General features: G+C 38.6%; 1 protein-coding gene and 1 pseudogene across 3 annotated transcripts; both read right to left on the minus strand.

Moving 5' to 3' along the window:
- Nucleotides 1-398: 398 nt before the first annotated feature.
- Nucleotides 399-11,797, minus strand: LOC103712866 (ADP/ATP translocase At5g56450-like; annotated as a pseudogene). Its single transcript, XR_015974886.2, has 4 exons — nt 11,671-11,797; nt 11,238-11,584; nt 683-1,196; nt 399-608 (listed from the first exon to the last, which is right to left on the minus strand). The product of XR_015974886.2 is annotated as an ADP/ATP translocase At5g56450-like (transcript).
- Nucleotides 11,798-13,060: 1,263 nt separating this feature from the next.
- Nucleotides 13,061-20,668, minus strand: LOC103712835 (heterogeneous nuclear ribonucleoprotein Q-like). Of its 2 annotated transcripts, none has more exons than XM_008799477.5 (9): nt 20,536-20,668; nt 17,806-18,286; nt 17,611-17,727; nt 16,255-16,395; nt 15,877-16,050; nt 15,562-15,766; nt 15,302-15,459; nt 15,096-15,181; nt 13,061-13,459 (listed from the first exon to the last, which is right to left on the minus strand). In XM_008799477.5, exons 2-9 carry the CDS (start codon nt 18,253-18,255, stop codon nt 13,342-13,344), a joined length of 1,449 nt encoding a protein of 482 aa, XP_008797699.4. In that variant the 5' UTR covers nt 18,256-18,286; nt 20,536-20,668; the 3' UTR covers nt 13,061-13,341. The 2 variants fall into 2 exon arrangements, with proteins under 2 accessions (XP_008797699.4, XP_008797700.4); XM_008799478.5 differs by having other exon boundaries at nt 17,806-18,617; nt 20,536-20,653.
- Between the last annotated feature and the right edge of the window lie 286 nt (nt 20,669-20,954).

Below are 20,954 nucleotides of genomic sequence, written 5' to 3' on the forward strand. Positions count from 1 at the left end.
AGTGTCTTGGGACTGCGGTGCCGATGAGGGCACAAAAAGTAGTCGCGGGATGATAAAACTAGAAACATATCTGTATTGGCACGAAATTGTTTTTTTTTTTTAATAAAAAAAATTAACTCCATTTTGAAGATATAATTGTGACAAAGTTTCTGTCATCGGTAAAATTGAGTTTGTAATGTTATATTACTTGGTGCTTCGAATAATCCGAACATCCTTGGAATTCTGCTATTCTAAGCAAGCTTTTAGTTTTCAGATACTGCACTGCTGTCGCAAGCCTCCCCATCCATAAATCCAAAATCATACCCAATGCGAACGGCATCTCCTGTCATCTCAAGTTGATGCGGACGCTGATAAAGCCTGCACCTTATAATTCCTGCTTGGTGGTAATTTCCATCTCACTGAAAAATTTTCTTGCTTTTCTTGGTTCTCCTTTGAAACGAGGGATTATACTTTTTTTTGAAAGTACAAAAGCTTTGTCCTTCTAAGTTGCAGCAGCATGGGAACAGCAGACACTCAAAATACACATCAACTCAGCATGTTGCAACATGATCTACCCTTGGCCTGCATCTAGGATACCATTGGCCCGCTCTTCTCTTGCAGTCCGGCTCCTGTCAACTGGGAAATGTAGTTAAAAGAACATTATTTTAAATCACAAGCCAGCCCAGCTCATTAACTTGTTCACCTCATCACATAAAGCCAGTACAGCAGCTGCTCCAGTGCTGCGGTACATGCTAGAGACCGCTCGACGGTAACAGGAAGCTAAGCCCTCCGTCCTATAAATGTTCCCCCAACAATCCAGAGTACGTCCGTTGCTCCATCATTCTGCTCCGTACGGTATCTAGTGGATAGGAGGACCCAAGCCCGCCCTAGCATGGTCGTGACTGCTTGGGTTCTCTCACCCAACGAAAGAGGAGTCCTCCAAAGTAGAGGGGCCCCGGCCCCGGCCCCGGTGAACAATCATCCAATGGAGCGAGGCAGCAGGTAGGCCCTGGTAGATGCCGCTGACGCCGTCTTTCTTGTGGAGGAAGAGGGAGATGCCCTTGCATTGGCGGGCAACGCAGGGTATGGGCTATGTAGATGATGGCCGAGGTTGTGCAGCCAGCTGCAGCCCCCGCCATGAACTTGGCACCTGCGACTGATGTCCAACGACCATCTACTGATGCTTCTCCACCTTTCAACATTTTCCTGTACAGATCCTGAAAAGAGTGATAACAAATTGCATTGGAAAAACGAGCAGAACCGAAGTACGGCATATAGCTTGTTGACACAACAACCCACACAATACATGCCAGACAGACATCAACCCAATAATATACAAGTACACAACCAACCAAAAACAATTGGTTCCCAATGCAAATGCAATGCAGTTAGAGGGCAATTATGGGCGGCAGTGCGTTGTTTTTTGTTAGACAGGTATAACTGGTGCAAAGTGGTACACTAGTCCATAAGCTAAGCTGGCAATAGCGAAAGTTGCCAATAGCGGCAAGGATCAACAACATTTGCAATTCTGCATCATATATTTACATTATCATAGACGAGCTCAGGATATACAAATGATGATCAGAAATGGTCTGCCATGCTCAGATACTAACACTAACACTAATAATAACAATAACAATAACAAGAAATAATAATGAAATTTGCACCACTAGTCATGACTTGAGCATCTTACAACGCATGGACCAGAATTTCATCACAAAACAATTCACTGTATCCTGTTAATGAAACTATCCATATCTTTATTGACATTCCAATTTAAGGCAATTATAATGACATTAAAATTTTAAACATTATTAAGCAGCTTGACAGGACTGGAATTAGGCATTAGCATCAAGTAAACATGAACTTACATTGTAAGATTTTTTTTTTTTTTTCGAAAAAATCATCAAGAAAGAGAGGAAATAACATAAATAACAACATTAGCAGAATGCCTTGATGAAACCTAGTTACTGGTGCAAAAGAAGCTACATTATCATTTGTGAAAATATTCTAACAAGACATGATATTCTAGAGAAACGGCAGAAGTGAGTGGTGGACCACCAAGTAATTTAGAATGACATCAGAATAGTTGGAGGCAGTTTATCATAAATAATTCAAACTTGTCATACAGGAGGAGGATAAACCGTGATCACAATTTTATCATGGATCATTTTGGCCCTGATAAAGTTTTGATTAGCACTCCTTCGAGTCAAGACTACTACAAGATTTCCTACATTATCTATGGTCACAATGAACTTGGCTTTTCTACATTCTCCCATATCCTAGTCCAACTTTGTGAATAGTTGATTGACTTAGATATGACGGCTTTCCCCTCGCCTACTCACTGGTGGATCTTTTTTTTTCAGTGTGCATTTTCAAGCTTTAGAACACAATACTAGATGATAAGAAAACAGACCTCAAAAATGTTATTCCCTCAACTAGTACATGAAAGAGATTTGCAAAGAATAATTTCATAGCATTGAACGTGCAGTCAATCTATCCTTCCAATTGCACATAATTAACAGCAGGAAGTACAAGCATTCTGTTTATATAGATAAAAGGCAACATAAAGAAATCGCATAAACTTCCTGCAGAACAGTACATTGTTCTTTCTCCATACATTCTGTTGGCAAGGCTTTTGATCGTAAGTAGAAGCAGGGCCGGACGAGGCTAACTTCTCAGTTGTTGAGGCCTCCAAATTATCTGGTTATAGAGGATGCGACCAACCAATTTCTATTTATTATCTTTTAACTTTCATAGAACATCCATTTACGCATTCAAAAATCCTTAAAATAATGAGTTAATTTGCATGCTCAAGTTCGCTAACCTTATCCTTTTAACTCCGTCCAAGGCTATCACAGGCTAATTACAAAAATGTTTGCATGCAACCCACTGTGTCCTGCTGGGCTATGAGACAACTCAAGTGTCACAAACTTGCCAACTCAGATGACGTCTATTTCTATAAAGCCCTAACCAAGTAATGACCTCAAAAAATTAAAAATAATATACACAAACCATGTCCAAAATACCATGATGTATTGTTATGCTCAAGACTTTTAACTTTGAACTACAAGTTATCACACCAGCAAGGTTCAAAGTAATAGTATCCATACCCATATCAGTACCTTACTGATATGGTACAATATTGTATTGACACACAAAATACCTATCGGTCCCAAGGCAGCAAGATATACCATTTGTCAGCATGGTATCAATATGGGGGACAATACTGGTATGGCATGATCCAGTATGGCCAGCATGCACAGGAAATGAAATCCTCGCTAGCCAGTCTAGAATATAACCACTTCTACAAGTTCTTGCTCCATCTTAAGGCCCGACAAAAAACACATCCCAATAAGAACTATGACTGCCTTGGCCCAAAATAACAGCACATTTGGATTTTTCACTAGATTCCTCAGATAAAAATTACCATACATGGAAACCATTTCCCTTTTTCAACACTATTAACCTTCTCCTGTAAAAACTTCTATTCACCAGATTTCTTCTAATCAGAGAACTCCTAAGAACTATCACGCCTCATATCCGGGACATGATATGACCATGCTATTGAGGGGTACAACCCACGATAACACGGAGCCGAATATTTCATTTAACTTTCAAATTCATCTCAAACAAAATATAATAAGTAAAAGTTCAGTTTCATTATCCATTAAATGCACCCAATACTGGTTCTAAGTGTCTAAATCCAAACATAAATACCAAACCCATAATTCTCAATATTTAGAAAATTATTAACTACAAATTCATAGTCAATTTAAAATACTAAAATTCTTCTACAAAATTATCAAGCCTGCTAGCGCGAACTCCAAGCCTGAGCCATCCTTCGTTCCTATCGACCCTATTCGTTTGGAGAGAGAAAATAAAAATAGAGATATAGAAGCGACATAGCTTAGTAAGTAAATCTTACTTTACCTTACTGGATCAAGCATAAGTTCTTATATGATTCAATGCATTATTTGGAAAGTAAATTTTACAATCATAAATATAATAACAAACTCTGTCATAGCAAACCAATAATGTATGCACATATCATGTAAGTTTGTAAAGCTAAAAGTGCAATTTAAAATATCCATATTCATCAAATATTTGCCATTTATCCATACTTTCAATTAAAATAGTGCTCACAGATTTGCGCTATGGTTACTACAACCCGTGATAGGGCTATCTTTGTAATCGACAAGATATCATAGTTCGTATTTGTTACCAACTTTAACCTGTTAGGAGAAGGCTATTTTCATTGGATGTTAGCTCGGGGGTGTCGATTGGCCCCCATTTCTAGGGACGGTCATAAAAATTTGAAAACCTTTAAAAAACTTATATCTTTTTTTTTTAAAACATACACATACATAGATGAAAAATACTAAATAGTACGATGACATTCATATTTCATAACAAAGCTATTTTCATCTAAATATTCATGAAACTATTTTTTATAATCAAGCATGATTTTTATAACACATACACCGATCCGTAATTTTAAGAAAAACATAACTTCTTTATTGGAAATATCATATGCATGAAAAACATAATAATTTGAAAAACAATAAGGAGTGCAAGATCTACTTACTTCTTTTGCCTTAGACCATTAAATTTCAGTTAACCCTATTTAAAATATTAAAAGCAAAATTAATTTTTATTCGATGATTTTAATAAAATTAAAATAATAAGAAAAGGAGATGGTCGGTCGGGTGATAGTGTTCGGCGGCTCTGGGCAAGTCAGGTCTACGCAACTCGATCAATGAATCATGAGGTATGGCTCGATCAGGCCCAAAATTGTTCGACAAGATTCATCATCGATGGATTACAGAGATACTTAACAAGATTAGGGAGATCGGTCTAGTAGGCAGCCCGGGCAGCAGAGCACTTTAAGGCCTCTTTTTAGGGATCAACTCGGATTCATAGATTAGCCTCCTTTTAGGAATCAACTCGGATTCATAGATTAGGTCGATGGGACCCTATACTGAGATCCATAGGACCGTTTAGAGAGACAAATAAAGAGAAGAGAGAGAAAGAGGGAGAAGAGAGAGAAGATAGAGAGAGAACAAACAAGAGAGAGAGAGAGATAGGTTCTCTTCTTCTCTTCTTTTCTAACTTTTTTTTCCTCTTTTCTATCGCTCTCCTGTCTTTTCTTCGCGGAACAGGGGAGGGGGTGTGAGCCTGCCGCACCGAGAAACAAATGAGGGGAGGAAGGGCCTCCAGCCCGACGGTAGCTGCGACCGAGGACAGTAGCACGACAGCGAGAGAATGGCCACCGACGATGACCAACACAAGAGAGAGAAATATAGGAATTTTCCCATGTTCTTTCTCCGAATTTTGGCCATTGAGCTGTCGGCATTCAATCATACATATATGAAGTGTGCCGCGAGTCACCTTAGAGAAAGAGAAAGGAACATATAATGATTGCTAGCAGATGTTATGAAAGAAGGGATGGGTCGATCGAAAAAATGAAGAACAATGAAGGAGACGGGGACCTTACTTTGGCTCTAAGGAGGCGTCGGCGACCTCGATTTCTAGCGAGCACAAAGACGGGCAGCCGCGAACTTCAATGGAAAAAAGAAAGAGAAGGGAGCTTGATGATAGTCAATGGAGGAGGAGAGGTGGGGAGGTGCTTATATAAAGGAGACCTAGGGCTCCGGTGGCCTTAGGTCTCCGACTCCTAGTCGGAGTCATCGGGGAGAAGGAAAGAAGAAAGACTTCTGATGAGATTCTTCCATCTGTCATGTGCGAAGCATGCACGAGCCTAGCATGGGCCAAGCCCAGTCGGGCCGGTCAAGTGGACCGGGTCCGGGCAGGCCTTCACAAGAACTGAATAACCAGTTCACATAGCTTAACTCCAAGTGGATCCGACAAATTATCATTGACAAATGGTTTCGGGATGGGTAGATAATGATTTTACATTAAGCATGTCCAAATTGTTAGGACATATTGAGCAATTTGACTCAGTGTTCCTCAATCAAACCTTTGCAAACATCGTTTCTTATAAACTATTCCGCTCATCATATAAATTCTAGGTTTTTGCACGTAGTCCAATATTAAGTTAATCTGCATTTGTAGATCACACATATGAAACTAAGAACCAGGTTAATCTGGATTTGCAGCCAAAGCATGTTAACCTTGACCCCTTTTTTCTTCAGTCAAAATTAAAGCCCTAACAAATCAAATAAAATGTCATCACAACATGGAAAATTGAGGGCCAAGCAATCTGGAAAACATATCTATTGTCCTGATCCACACCCCTGCTTTCATTGGCGAGGGTCCTTTGCTAAATCTAACATTAGCGAGGGTCCTTTGCTAAATCTTATTATGCTTCATGCTTGCATAAGTCATACTTGTATGCACAAAGATAGCTTTGCTCATACAGATTAGCATGAAACACATGTTCCCTTCTCCTGTTATTCAAGGAGTAGCACTACCTGTGTTAAATAATAAAACGGATAATATTTGAATAAACCATGCCATGCCACCTAATTTAAATCCAACCTTCTTGCAGGATTAAGGCCGTTTTACTATGCTACCTAACAATTCTTTATGGTAAGACCAAAGTGCATACTTCTACCCACATAAGCGGTACAGGCCAGTATATTATTTAGTTTTTTCATGACATTAGGCAAGATAAATGGCATGTTATCAAACTAAGATTTCCTGCATAACTCAAAAATCAAAATATACACAGTGAGCATATTCAAATAAGGGATCTTTAACAATCTTTGGGTCATTTCCACTTCCTTTTGTCATCTCCTCAATCCATATAACCCGATATTCAACAACAATTTGTTCTGTTCATGTATCTAAAGTAACAGCAACTGCTTTATTGACACATTAAATGCCAGCTAAAGTATGCATCCCAAAACATCCAAATTTGGATGATTTAATAAATATTCTCTCATCCAATTGGTAAAGGTGGCATGAAAGACACCCCAGATAGCACGACATTAAACAATCACCAAATTTAGAAGGTTATGTGTTGTGATGTCTTTTTTCATCTTGATAGGTGATACGGGTAATAAACGTATAGATTGAAAGAAGAGACACAAAAAGTGAGACATCTTAAGCATCAAAGATTCACTACGCAATCCCTTAAGTTTCTCAATAAAACAATACATGCAAGCCCTTATATTTTGGTTCCCAACACTGTTACAACTAGCTGCAAATACAGAATGCCACAAGTTAAATGTTTGAAAATCCTGAAAATTTAATTTTCTACAAAAAAATCAATCAAATCTTTAAAAGCAGTAGTCAGTTGGAAAAACACTAGAAATTTTAGCACTAATTATTTATCCTAATATAATGGGAAAAAATGGAAGGGAAAAATAGAGAGAAAGCCTCAGATGCAACCCCATTTAATCCAAAAAAACCAGGCCTGGCCGACCTGTAGATAGAGGTGAATCAACTAGCCTGCATGAAATAAACTCCATTCTAAAGAGCATCTATGGAGTCATATATGCAGCCAGTAGGTGTGTGTAGTCCCTTAGCCACCAAGCATAGGGCCCAACCAGCTCTTACATGCAGATGGGGTGGTCAGTGGGTGCTCTGTTGACCCATATAAACCTGAGTGCCCATATACGCAGACTAAAGTGACGGGCAAAGTGGGTTGGGTGCAGGCCAGATAATGTCCATGTTGAATACAAGGTTTACAATCTCTCACTAAGGGTAATAAATTGTAAAGCATACTCTATATCAGAGGATGAAAGAGCTGATGGTGGTGAGCAATCTTTGATGGTAAATAATGAATGGCAAGAGCTGATGGACAAAGGAGGAGCAACAAACTCTAGTCCTTTTTTTCCTCCTCTCCTCCCCTCTACAATGTTCACTTCCAACAGGTAGACTCCTTGTTCCATTTAGATGATTCCATTGCATATCACAAACCCCGAGCAAAAGTATCATGCCCCGAGCCCGAAATGCGGCAGACGCCACACGCCCGCACGATGGACCATACAGGCAAGAAGGCTGCGGATCATATCAAAGCAATGACAAATTTCTGAAATTTATTTTTGTTTAATCAATAATTTACTCAAAGAAATCTTTCAAAGTTTCAAAATACTATCTTATATTATGAACTAAAGAGATCCAAAATTTTAATTTCTATGTAAAGCCCAAAAAGGAACCTTTGATTCTCGTCCCTTATTTTACCTCGAGCACGTCCATCTAGATTAACCCTCGAGTCAATTGATACATTCAAAACCCTCATATAGGTTAATTACTATAATTCGAAATGAATTGAATTTTAATTCTCTCATTAGTTCAACTAGACGATTCCAAGTCAAACTCCTTCAGGTAAAAACAACTACAAGAATTTTCTTAATGCTCCACCAAATTAAAAGGCTTTAATTCACACAAATGAGTAAAACCTCAAATACCTTCCATCATAACCATGTAAGTCTCTAAAATTCAAATTCTTCATGCAAATCTAGATTTCATCAACAACCTCAATAATATTGACAAAAGACCCTAGATCAAACTTTGAATTGAAGTTTCATATACATCCTATAGTCTCCGATAGACATCAATAAGATCTATTTTTTGGATCCAAAGACGATAATTAAAATTATTAATAATTCCACCAAGATGAATACTTTACGATCTCCAATAGAATCAATTCTTCAAGATTGACATATTCTTGAATTCTTTCAAAAGCATAAGCTAGAAATATATGAGAAAGAGATCTATACTAAAACATTCCAAATCCAAGATCTGCTAATGCAAGAACCATTAATCCAAGACTTGAGATGCCAAATTTCACCTTTTTTTTAAATAGCAGATAGAAGGACCTACTAATAACACAACGATATCCATATCAGTCAAAATCAAAAACACTATTCTTTTCTCTGACAACAAAATTCTCTTTAACAAGAAAAACCATCAGAAAATATTTCCAAATCATAGAGTTAATTGTCGACTAGCTTAAAATAATTTAAACCTCCATTATTTACTAAATGACTTACAATCAAAATACCAATTTGTATAGTAAACTGAAAAGATCTAAAATTTCAAATTCTATGTAAGGCCAAAGAAAATTCTAGAATCTCATCCCAAATATATTTTCCTTCTTCATAAGAGTTTCATGTATGATCTATATGCATATATCAATCCCTGAAGAATATTTCAATGTATATCATCAAATATTTTTAGCCCAAACCTTAAACAACATTTTATATGAGAACCTTAACTTGCCACCGAATTAATTAACTTCAAGCTAGAAGGAACATCACAGTACCCCATATCAAGTTGAACTTCCAAACTAATAATTTACAATGCACGATAATATTCCATGGTTAATACTCCTTCACTTAATTTAGTCAAAATCCAATTAATTTTAGTCAAAATCTAATTTAATCATAACCCGAAATACAATTGGTCCATCGAGAAACTCCCAAAATAGTTTATTTATACATTGGCCATGAGCACAGTTAGCTAATATTCTGATTTTAATAAGCATCTCAAAAAAATTCAGATACAATAATACAAACTTATCAATAACAAAATCAAATAAAGACCTTCGTCTCATTGCCTAACGTCTACCCAATCTCAAACTTTCTTATGAATCCTAAGGATCCTAAAACCAAAGCTCCATACGACTATTTAAGTAAGAATCCCTAGTAATCTTAAACCTAAGCTCTGATACTACTGGTAACAACCCATGACCTCATGCAAAATGGTTAGTCGGAAGATATTATTTGGATACTTAATACAGGATCAAGGAACCCAAATAATACCTTCTGGCTAGCCATTTTGGGTGAGGTTCTAGGTTGTTACAAAAGGTTTCAATCTTTATCTGCAGTATTGTTTACAACATCAATAATGAGTAGGAGTTTAGAACAACTTACCAAGAAGACCAGCGTTAGCCTTGTTATTATTACACCCTTATTCATTAATAGTTGTTTATTAATTCGATGTGAAAGTTGTCTTTGTCTTTCCACCCAGTTCACTTGAAGTAGGAAAGGACACAACTTCACTAGCATTTCAATTTTTGTATGTTTGACATCTTTGTCATGTCATATATTGCCTCAATGAACTCTGGTGCACGGTTTGGAAGTTTGATGAAGCTGATCTAGCACCCAAGTCCATATGCCATGAATAAGACCATGCTTGGTTTGTCCACAGAAGTATTGTTCCATGTTTAACATATCAAAAGGCTCCTATTCCATTTGTGACAGGTTTTGGGAAATTTTTAGAAGAGGCAAAAAAAATTGGTAAAACCAATCATTTAGCAAATCAACCTTTTGTCAACGAATATCCATCAATAAGGAGTCCTGTCATCTTCCTCTTGAAGATGTCAATTTAATTTGAAAGTTATTACCTACTATCAAAGGACATTTTCATTTAACTCTGCATGCCCTAATTTGAGTCAAAGCCATCTCCAAGATTTGCATAATTACAGCAAACACACAATCATCTCTGAGTGTTTTCACTCTTTCTTCACGTAATTTTTTGTGCTACTAGTAAAATTTCTTTTAAGACTGCAAAGAAATCAGTCGGTCATTCTCTGTTCTTGTTTTAAAAACTATAAATAGGCAATTCACTCCCCAAACAATATGGGGTTTTGGGTTTCCCATCAAATAACTCAGTAACAACAAAATAAAACTTTAGATAACAGTTGCAGATTGAGATGGAGATACACAATTCTACATGTGATGAATAGCTTCCTATAGAATCATTCCATTATAAACAACTCTCTTGAGTTGATTTCCATGTGGAAACAATCTTATTCATAAAACCAAGTGCCGCCAACTTTGGGACCATCATTAATGGCTTTTCCCCACAAAGACTTCTAAAATACCACCTGAGATTGCCCCCCTACATAAATAGATTCTCAAGGAACATTCAAAGAAGCTTCCAAACATGTAATTCCTAACCAAAATCCAGTTCGCTTGATAGAGAGACTAGGAGAAAATAGAAACAAATGCAAAGAAATGTCCAAGAACCTAATCTAGGATTCAAGAACTCATCCACAAACATATTTTGCTCAAAAAGATTTAAATCCCACAAATATCAAGAATTCAAGAAACTTCTAAACATGTCATCCCTGATGACGTACAGGAAAATTAACATTAACTCCAAGAAACTTCTCCAAGCACCGAATCCAGCGAATCAAGAACTCGTCCGCAAACGAACAACACCCCAGAGGAAACCCCAAACACATCAAGAATTCAAGATCCCAGACATATGAAGAAATTTAGACACTAATCCAAAGAATCGCACACAAGAAACAGCAATAGAGGGAGAGAGAGGAGCCATACCATGAGGGAGAAGTTGAGGGCGACGGAGGGGTAGTAGCGGAGGACGCTGGTGCCATTGCCGCGCCAGAGGGAGAGGAAGCCCTCCTCCCGGACGGTCCGGGAGACGCAGTCGACCATCCCCTGGAAGCGCTGCCGCCGCGGGTGACCGGGCAGGGCGGCGTTGCTCTCCTGCGTCTGGCGCAGCAGCTTCGCCCACTCGATCGGCGCCATCACCGTGTGCACCACCCCTCCCATCACCGCCCCCGCCACCAGATCCCTCTCGAAATGCTCCACCCACCCCCTCCTTCCTCCACCACCGTCGCCCCCTCTCCGGCAAGGGTCTTGACCGCCGTCGCCGCCGCCCTCATCTTCCTCTCAGCCGCCTTCTCCATCCCCTCTGCGCCTTTCTCTCTCTCGCGCGCGCGTCGGCGTTAATCGCCCGCGCCCTCCACACTCCAAGACATTTCAGCGACGAGCTTCCTCTGAGACTGCGATCTCCCTCGCCTCGCCGGGATATATACAGTGGCATGGACACGTGTGAAGGTGACGAGGGAAAGCCCGTTATTACCGACCTGCCCCATCCTAATAATGGCACGGCCCTCATTAGCGTTCCGAGAATTTAAGAGCGGCAATGCTCAACGGTTGTTCAACTTACTTCAACTCGGCGTGCGGCGTGCATTGAATTTAATTATTTATTTTATAAAACAATTAAATTTAAATTTAAATTTTCAATTTATTTAATAAATAAATTTAATTTAGATCGATAAAGAATTGCCACCTCCAAAATTTAGACCTTCGTCGATTTTGGTTCCTGGCCTGTTCTTAGAACCAACCAATCGCCCCGTTAAACCAGTCGAGGGATCAGAGGTATCAATTGTAAACGAGTCAAGAAGCACAAAAGGTAAAAGAGAGCAAGAGTTTTTAGATTGGGAATCTGCTCATTTCCTGCGTTCAAGAGGAATAATTGTGTCCTGCGGCCGTTCGGGCGAAAATAGATCGGCTATCTTGAAGCGGGCAGCAAGCATCACGTGACGCATAGATTTACAGAGAAGCCTTTGCTGACATCTCCACATTATTGTTGATTCGAGTACACGAGACAAATTGTACCAAGAATATGACGATGATAAAGGAGAAGAGGATGGAATGATATTCGATGGCTCAAAGCATACATTTTTTCACGACGAGGCCAGCAAATGGCACCTTCAACAGATACACTCGAATATGGATTGCTTTCTTCTACGATCAAAATTATGATTCTTTCACCCTGCTTCTCGGATCAGTACCAGATAGCCAGTGCAGAGAGGCTATATAGTGTAGCAGGGGGCAATGCAGTTGACTGCCTCATGCCATATACCTTCCTACCCCAATAAGCCCTGGTCTAACGAACTATAAAATGTTTAAACCTAAAGACTCGTTTGGTTCGCAGAAAGCATTTTTTCTCATAGAAATATGATTTCTGAAAAACAAGTTTCTACGAAGAAGATACCTAGAAAAATACTTTTGGCATGTTTGATAAACCATGAAAAAGTAACAAGTTTCCAAAATATTTTATATTTGATTGGCCATCCACTTTTCTGAAAAATTTATGTATAATTCCTATTATATCTTTAATAAAAATTAGATTTTTAATGCCTCTTTAATGCTGAAGGGTTTTTTTGGGAATCATATTTCCATGGAAATACAACTTTTCTGTCTCTCTCCTTTGAAAACTCCAACCAAACAAGAGACATCTCATTACTTTTCCGTTGACCACACTTTCCTCCTTCTTTTTCCGCAAACCAAACGAGCTCTAAGTGTTATATATAAATGCGACACAACAAAAACCAGCGATGCGAACAGAGAGCTAAGGAAGTTAAACAATCGGGCATAAGTCCCTGGAAAGGTTATCCATATGACAATGAGTGGCTAGAAGTTGAAATGATACTTTTTGAGGTCAACAGCAAATACCTTACAAAAATACACAATCCAAAACTAGAGCACACATCTTAAGCTTATATAAAAACTGCTAAGCTGATTGTCATTCCGAGAGACTCGTGTTCTGCATAAAGGAACCATGCATATAAACCAAACCAGAAGTATTACACGCTGATTCCTGCTGCACCTGCAAACAATTGGCAAAGGTACATCAATAAGGGTGGAACCTGTGCCCACGGTTACCATCATTGCTCTTCCGACCCCCAGTAGAGCTGGCACCCCGATTACCACCTTGCTGAGGTGCGATTACAGGTACTCCAGATTGTTGCCTACAAAATACATGGATATAATTATGAAACAAGATAGATGTTATTCGTGAGTTTTGACAGTATGGTGCGAATTCTAGCTACAGTGGATCTGTTTAGATAGCAGTTGCAAGCAGGGCATTCAGAATTTAGTTAGCTAGGTGGAAAGATGTAATATCCTTTGCTAATAAGTCCGGCAATATCCTTTGCTAACATATTAAAAAAATGAACAAAAAGATAAAAGAGATGTAGAAATTAGACATATCCGTGTACACCGACTGACTCATGCAGAGACAATATGGAAGACAATGCCACATACACAGACAGAATAACTAAATCTATGTGCTTTGGCAACAGACGAGTGCCCCATATACCACTATCCAAATAACAGTCAGAAGGAGGGCATTCAGAATTTAGTTAGCTAGGTGGATAGGTTCAAATTTTTCAAAAAGAATTAGTAGCCAATAAGTCCAATTTTCCTTGCTAACATATTAAAAAAATAACAAAAAGGTGAAAAAGATGTAAAAAGTTAGGCACATCTAAACACTGACTCATGCAAAGACAATAACAACAAACTTTCAAAGAGACCAGACTAACAAAAACAGGAGATGAATTTGTAACACATGAATATTTCACAACAATTTCTGTAAATTTTATGTTTTTTTCTTAAATACTTATAAGTTTTAATTTGCTATGGAATAGCTCAGGCTTCGGAGAATAATATATCAAATGATAAGACTGAATAATTCAAGAATTTTTCAACAGTTCACACTAGTAGAGGTGGCAAAAGATTGACCCGTCCTGAAAACCAGACCTGACTGTCCCCTATTTGGATTGGGTCTGGGTCAAGGGTTCTTTAGTTGGGGTCTGGTATGGGTCAGATTTTCTGACCAAAATTTTAAATGTTATCATTATGGGTCCATTAACCCGACTAGGTCATGAGGGTAGAGTTCATTTGGGTCGAAATAATTTCGATTGGGTTGAGTCACAACTGTGGATAAGAATTTTTTGGGTGTTTGGTGTTTTTCTTGATACCATAGGTTTAAATCCTTTTAGAAATTAGCCTGTAAGAAACTGTATATGTAGGCTCATAATGAAGCGAGTCTTGCAAAATAGATTAGGCTAGGGTGGTGAGTGGTTATGGCTCGAAAGGTGTTGGCCCGATGTCAGGTTAGGTCAGCTATGGGTCAAGGTTTTGTACATTGTTGTCCTTACTTAACCCGACCCCAATCCGATCCAAGCCAAGCCACTGCCACCCCTAATTCACAATATAGTGTCACTATCTCTGAAAGCCAGACTACAGATCAGGGGAATCTCTAGCTCAATGCTCAAGGAGCCAGGTTAAACAAACATGTTTTCATTTGCGAAATGATAGATCTGCAAGGTGATGTAGTAGAAAATACCAACACAAGGCTCAGAAAAGGACACTGTACAGTGTGGCCCCTGCCTGGCAGGTTAGGCAACCCACTGGTTCTTGGTGGGGGCCTTGCACAAACTCCAGGGACATGAAGTAGTCTATTATAACAGTTTCACACCTAGAAGGTCAGATTAGTCCAAGCATCTAGAGTTCCTCTTTTTTCCCTTGCTTAAGTAGTCTCTTTAGCATGAGGAAGTTTCTGAAACACCAACAAAAAAAGCCTAGTATCTTTACTGTACTCACAATACATATCCAAGGCGCCCATCAGGTAATATCATTGGCACCATTGCCATGCCACCAGGGGTCTGCCCCCTTCCATAGATCATCGGCTGCAAGATAACCATCGTAGTTGTATGATATCAATAACAGATCTAGCAGAGATCACATAGATCAGTATAAAATTGACTTGCAGCAGCTGCTGAAATCTACCTCAAAAAAGGCATACCAACCTGTGCAAACCCTGGTGCTAAAGCACCATAAGGCCCCATTACACCATATCCCATGCGAGGTGGATAATTTGGCAGCAGAGGACCCTTCTGAGCATTGGATGCTGTTTCACCTTTCTTATCAGCTGGAGGCTTTGCTAGAGAGCACTCAAGAACATCACCTATTTATGAACAGACACAAGGAGGATCAGAATGAGTCATGAAGACAAAAATTTACAGCCAGACGTAACAAAGAATGCAAAATAGCTAGCACCAATAATCACCATCAATTTCATATCTTTCAGTGTTCTTAAGTGCCTTCATGGCCATTGACCGCTCTTTAAAATGCACAAAACCAAACCTCTTCTCCTGGCCAGACTTTGCAGGAGGCAGCACCACCTTTGTAATTTCACCATGGTGTTCGAAGAGCTTTTTCAACTGATCTTCGTTGACATTCTTTGGCAAATTCTTTACATAAACTGCCTTCACCTGAAAATTTTGATCAGCAGAGACATGTAACAGTGCTGAAGAAAGGTAGCCTGGAAAAACAAAAGAAAGGAACAGCTGAGCTGAAAAAGCTTAACAGGATTAACTGAAACCTGAGAACTTAAAGAAGAATCCCCACTCCTAGGGTCAGCCCAGCTCACTGTAGGAGCATTGGAATCAAGCTTGAATTTTGGGGTTGACATCTTTATTCTTGAATATTCCGCACATGCATGGTTATAATACTCGATGAATGCAAAACCACGATTACGGCTAGAATTTTGTGGATCCTGTATGGTAGACAAGTATCATATGCCAATAGCAAGACAAATCACCCACTTTAATAACATAGAAGCATGTGTTGTTAAAAGCTCTCTGCAATACTTAAAGTGATACCAACAGCCATCAACAAAGTAACATTTACTTAAACAATATCAGCAGAAACCTAAAAACATTGGGCAGATGCAAGTGCCATGAAAGGGAGAAGCAATTACCTTCATCAGCTCCACAGTAGTGACCCCAGGGCCAACCTTCATGACAGCCTTCTTTAAATCATCCTCCACCCAGTTTCTAGGAATGTTGCCAATGAATAATCGATTTTTTGCTTGAGATGTCGAGCACTTTACCTTCTTCCCCTATAATACATTGCATGCCCATAACAGTGTTCAGTTAAGAAAGCCGCAAGAATTTGACAAATTGATCGCCTTTCAGTTTATAAAATTCTACTCATTATTCTGCCTTTTCTTAAAGTAAAGACCAAACGGCGCCATGAAAGCATTGCCAACAACTTGTTTCAAATACTTCTTTTCTTACATAACAGCTCAAATATTTTGTTTTAAATCTATCCTATATATTCCATGCTCAAGCTAGTAGAATAAATACCCGGTGAGGTAGAATCATCTTGATAAAGATGATAGGCTTTCTGTATTATCAATAGAATCAATTATAACAAGTCGCAGACTCATATTCCAGAAATATCGAAACAAATAAATCAAACAATCAAGCTACAAGAATGGTCCAAAAATCTAAGTCAAGTTTTTTTTTTTTTTTTTTTTTTTGATTGAGAAACTAGGACTTGATAGTTCTTATGAACCGAATTCATTGCAATTCCATCTAGCAAAATAGAGGAATTATAAATTTTCAAAATAATAGATAGGATTAACACAAAGATAACCTTTGTAACTGACAACCCATATGTTTAGTTCCCCTGCCCGGTGCTACTTTACTATATTCCAAATTCAATGGTTTCAATAAAAAAATCCTCTATAGTAGTTCATCTTGGCCCAGACCTAGAACTACCCTCAACAGTTTGTGCAATCATAAGTACTATCTCATTGATTGAGATCTGTTGACTTTGCATACCATTTCATTGTAGTTGTAAACCGCAAACCTATATCTGGTTTACTTGTAAGCTTTACTAGGTATGCCTTACATACCACTTTTGGGAAACCTTCTCAACAACTTAAACATCCATTCATAGAACATGGGGACTAGTTTGAGTAATGAGTCTCCCATTACTTCAAAATAGTTTAAGAAAAAAAAATCAGAATGTGCTTCAAAATTTAAGAAAGAAGTCATACTACTAAACAATTGTTTTTCTAATACAAATAGTTGAACAGTAAATTGCACGCTTTGGTAGTTTTTTATCCATACTTCAATTATATTCTGATTTGAAGGATCAAAGTGAGCTTCATAGAGGCAAAGACAACAATTTAATAATCATCCTATGGAATCACTTGTGTATAAGATATTATGCAATTTTCTATCGAAACATTCCATCTCCAATAAGTATATTGAGAAAGCATGAAATTGAGAAAAGAAACAGCAATATAAAAAAAAGGACTATTCACCTTAAATTCAGTTTTATTCAGATCTTCAATAGCCTTTGTAGCCAACTCTTTGCTTCTGAAGGTAATGAAGGCATAACCTTTATTCTCTGATGAATCCTTGCCCTTCATCACCCGGACCTGTCATTTTCCAAATTAATATTAATATGATCTGCATAGTCAGCAGAAACAAAGTAAGATAAGGAGACCATAACGGACCTCAGTAACCTCTCCTACTGACTCACAGAAGCTTCTTAAATCTTCTTCTGATGCATCATGAGGTATGCCGCCAATATAAACCTCAGACCCATGAGGAGGAAGTGCAAGGAGTTCATCATGTTTTTCACTTTCATCCTCATCCTTCTCATCTTCTGTTATATCAACTTTTGTAGCATTACCAGCACCACCAGAAGCATCTGCATTGGTTCCATTAGCAGATGCTGTCTCTTCTTCCTCCTCTTCAGGCTCCTCTTCCTCCACTTCCTCCTCAACCTCCTCCTCTAGCACTTCCTCCTCTTCTTCTTCCACTTCCTCCTCAACTTCTTCATACTCAACCTCTTCTTCCATCATATCCTCAGGTTCACCAAGATCAACCTGCTGCTCTGGCTCAGGTAGCTTTACAGGCTCAGCTGACTTAGCAGCTACAGCACTTGCTCTTGTCCTCGGCATCTTACGGATCTAAAAGAAGCTTGCAAGGCAACTGTGAACAAAGCACAGGTGCCGGAAGCATTTGCAAGAGGAAGCATACGGATGCAGAAAGGAGGAAAAAAATAGAAAGGCCAACAGGAGTTGCAGAGTAAGAATCCAAATTCAATCCAAGCCATGGTTACGGCTCAAAGGAGTTTCAATGTGAAAGACTTTCTTTATGGGACGATAATAACAGTAGCAATAATAGCGACAAGCAGGACAAAGTATCACAAAATGATAAGCAAGAGGATGATGCTTGATAGATGCAAAACTGATGAAATGTATGCTTGCAAATCAGATACCAAGCTGAAGCCCAAAATAAACTCGCTCATTTAAGTGCATAACTATTTATATTCCCGCACAAGGAATAAAAAAAGGAAAAAAGAGAGGAAAAAAAAAAAAGAACACGGTGTGAGAATTGAGCACATGAAATTACCATATAAAGTAAAATGAAGAATAAATGCTGAGACCATATTTTTTGCAGTTTCCAGAGATGCAGAAATTGATTCACCTCCAGCCAAGAACCAATATGACTTGCTTGATATAAATAACACCAAAACAACTGATAAAAAGTAAAGACTTATTTAAAGGCAAATATTATCAGCATATTAACTGTCATCAATGATAAAGCCACCCATTGCCTCGTAACATCGTTAATTAATATACCTTCCATTGCAAAGTAGATTTGAAGAAACCAAAATAATTTATCAGGGGATATAATAATACTGCAAGTTGACCACCACAAATACCAATAGAAGCATGAAGCTATGTTCATGTTATTAACCATCATAATGCATAAACTCATCCAAACCCCACAAATATATTGTCATCAAGAAAATGAAAAAAATACAATTTGGAAAATAAAAGTTTGTACGCAAATCAATGAACCAATAACTTATAATGAACAAAACACAATTTAGAACAATAGCATTTTGAGACACCACTCAACACTACAAAGAACACTTCTGCATGCCACAAGATACTACAGTGTGAATACACTGACAGCAAAGGTTAATCTGAAGTCATCTGAATTGACATTTTTGCTTAGTAAACAAATCAATTACAGAAGTGCAGTCCCATCAAATAACAGAAAAGATACGAGTCTGAGTGGGGGCTATATGCAAGTGGTTCACAAACAAATCGAGTAGGCATCATCCAAAGTTCATTTCATGATTCCATGCATTCAAACTCAATGAAACAGATACACTGTATATATAAGTAATAAATGCTCTAGGGAAGGGGGAACACTTTTAACTGTAAGAACGGATTTCAAGTAACCATAATCTATACGACACATTTTGAAATCCATATTATCCAGACAAGTTGTGGATGTTCCTTTTTATGACAGCAGTACTTGCAATTGCTCCAAATTAGTCACACAAACCTAGACCAAGAGACATTTCTTATTACTCCAAAGAACCACCCCATTCTGAGTTCTTAAACTATCTCGGCCATGCTAAAGAAGCTGACTTATCACACCCTAAAGTTGGGACCCAAGAGTTGATACCGAGTGGCACCCATTTACACAATGCAAATAAAACAAGAAGCATATCCTATGAAGCTAAGATGATGTCAATTAGGACTAACAGACCTGAAGAAAACAAGAACCACAAGCATTTCGAGTTTTCAGACCATCTGGGTTTCAGTAAGGCGGCTGTCTAAACCACATGTAAGTTGGCAATAAATGGCGGATACTGCACCATACTTCAAGTCAGGGATGAATGACTAGACTATGCTTGGAGCTAGGATTAGATGACCAAAATTGCGACAACAAGCCATTCACCTTGAAGAATGGATTGGAGAAAGCAAAAGATACAGTCCATAAGCTCCTAAACCATGAAAGGCTGCTTGTTAAATCACACTCAAGGGTCGGGACTAAACACTGCACAACAATAACTAAGCCATTTCCAGATTGAAGCCTAGTTTGTAAATAATTCTTCAAATTAATAGTTGAACTGATTAAATCATGGAAAAAATTCCAATCCAACTTTTTAAAACTCCTAAAACCAATTACGGACTCATCGAGAAGAACTAAAACCTCAAGCTAGCATTCGCAGTTGTTTCACCGGAAACCAAATCAAGAAACCAAGATATTCCCCAGAATCCCGCGCAAAGGGTAACATTAAGTCGCACAAATCTAGGAGATTAAACGCCCAAAGAAATCGAGACGAAGACAAGAATCAAAAAATCCTGCGAGCCTTTTCAGAAAAGAAATCTCCGATGACGAAGCAGGGAGGGAAGGAGATCGGAAGGACGACTCACCTGAGAACCGATTCAGAGAGAGAACGAGAGCGATGCCGGAGATTTGGACCAGCGGAAGAGAGGAGGAACCCTAGAATAGACGTGGGTATGGCATAATGGAACTGGGCTCCCGAGTCCCGAGATATGCAATTGTGGAAGTGGGTATAGGAGCCCGATTGGCCCATAATGTTTGCACGTGGGCCGGCGATAGCCCCAGTTGGGATCTTCTAAAGTTGGGAACGGCCCAGTTTCCGATCACGGTTGACGCATTGGGCCCTTTTACTGCAGGACCGTTATCCAACGTACAGGATAGGCTAGGTGGCAATCGAGTCGGATTGGTATTAAAAATTCATCAACTCAAACCTAATCTAATTTATTCATCGAATAGGTCAAAAAATTAAATCTGAATCTAACCTATTTATTAAATAAATAATCCGATC

The sequence above is a fragment of the Phoenix dactylifera genome, chromosome 1 (assembly GCF_051530095.1).
Source record: "Phoenix dactylifera cultivar Ajwa chromosome 1, Ajwa_hap1_PhDact_Kaust_v1.1, whole genome shotgun sequence".
Lineage (NCBI taxonomy): Eukaryota > Viridiplantae > Streptophyta > Magnoliopsida > Arecales > Arecaceae > Phoenix > Phoenix dactylifera.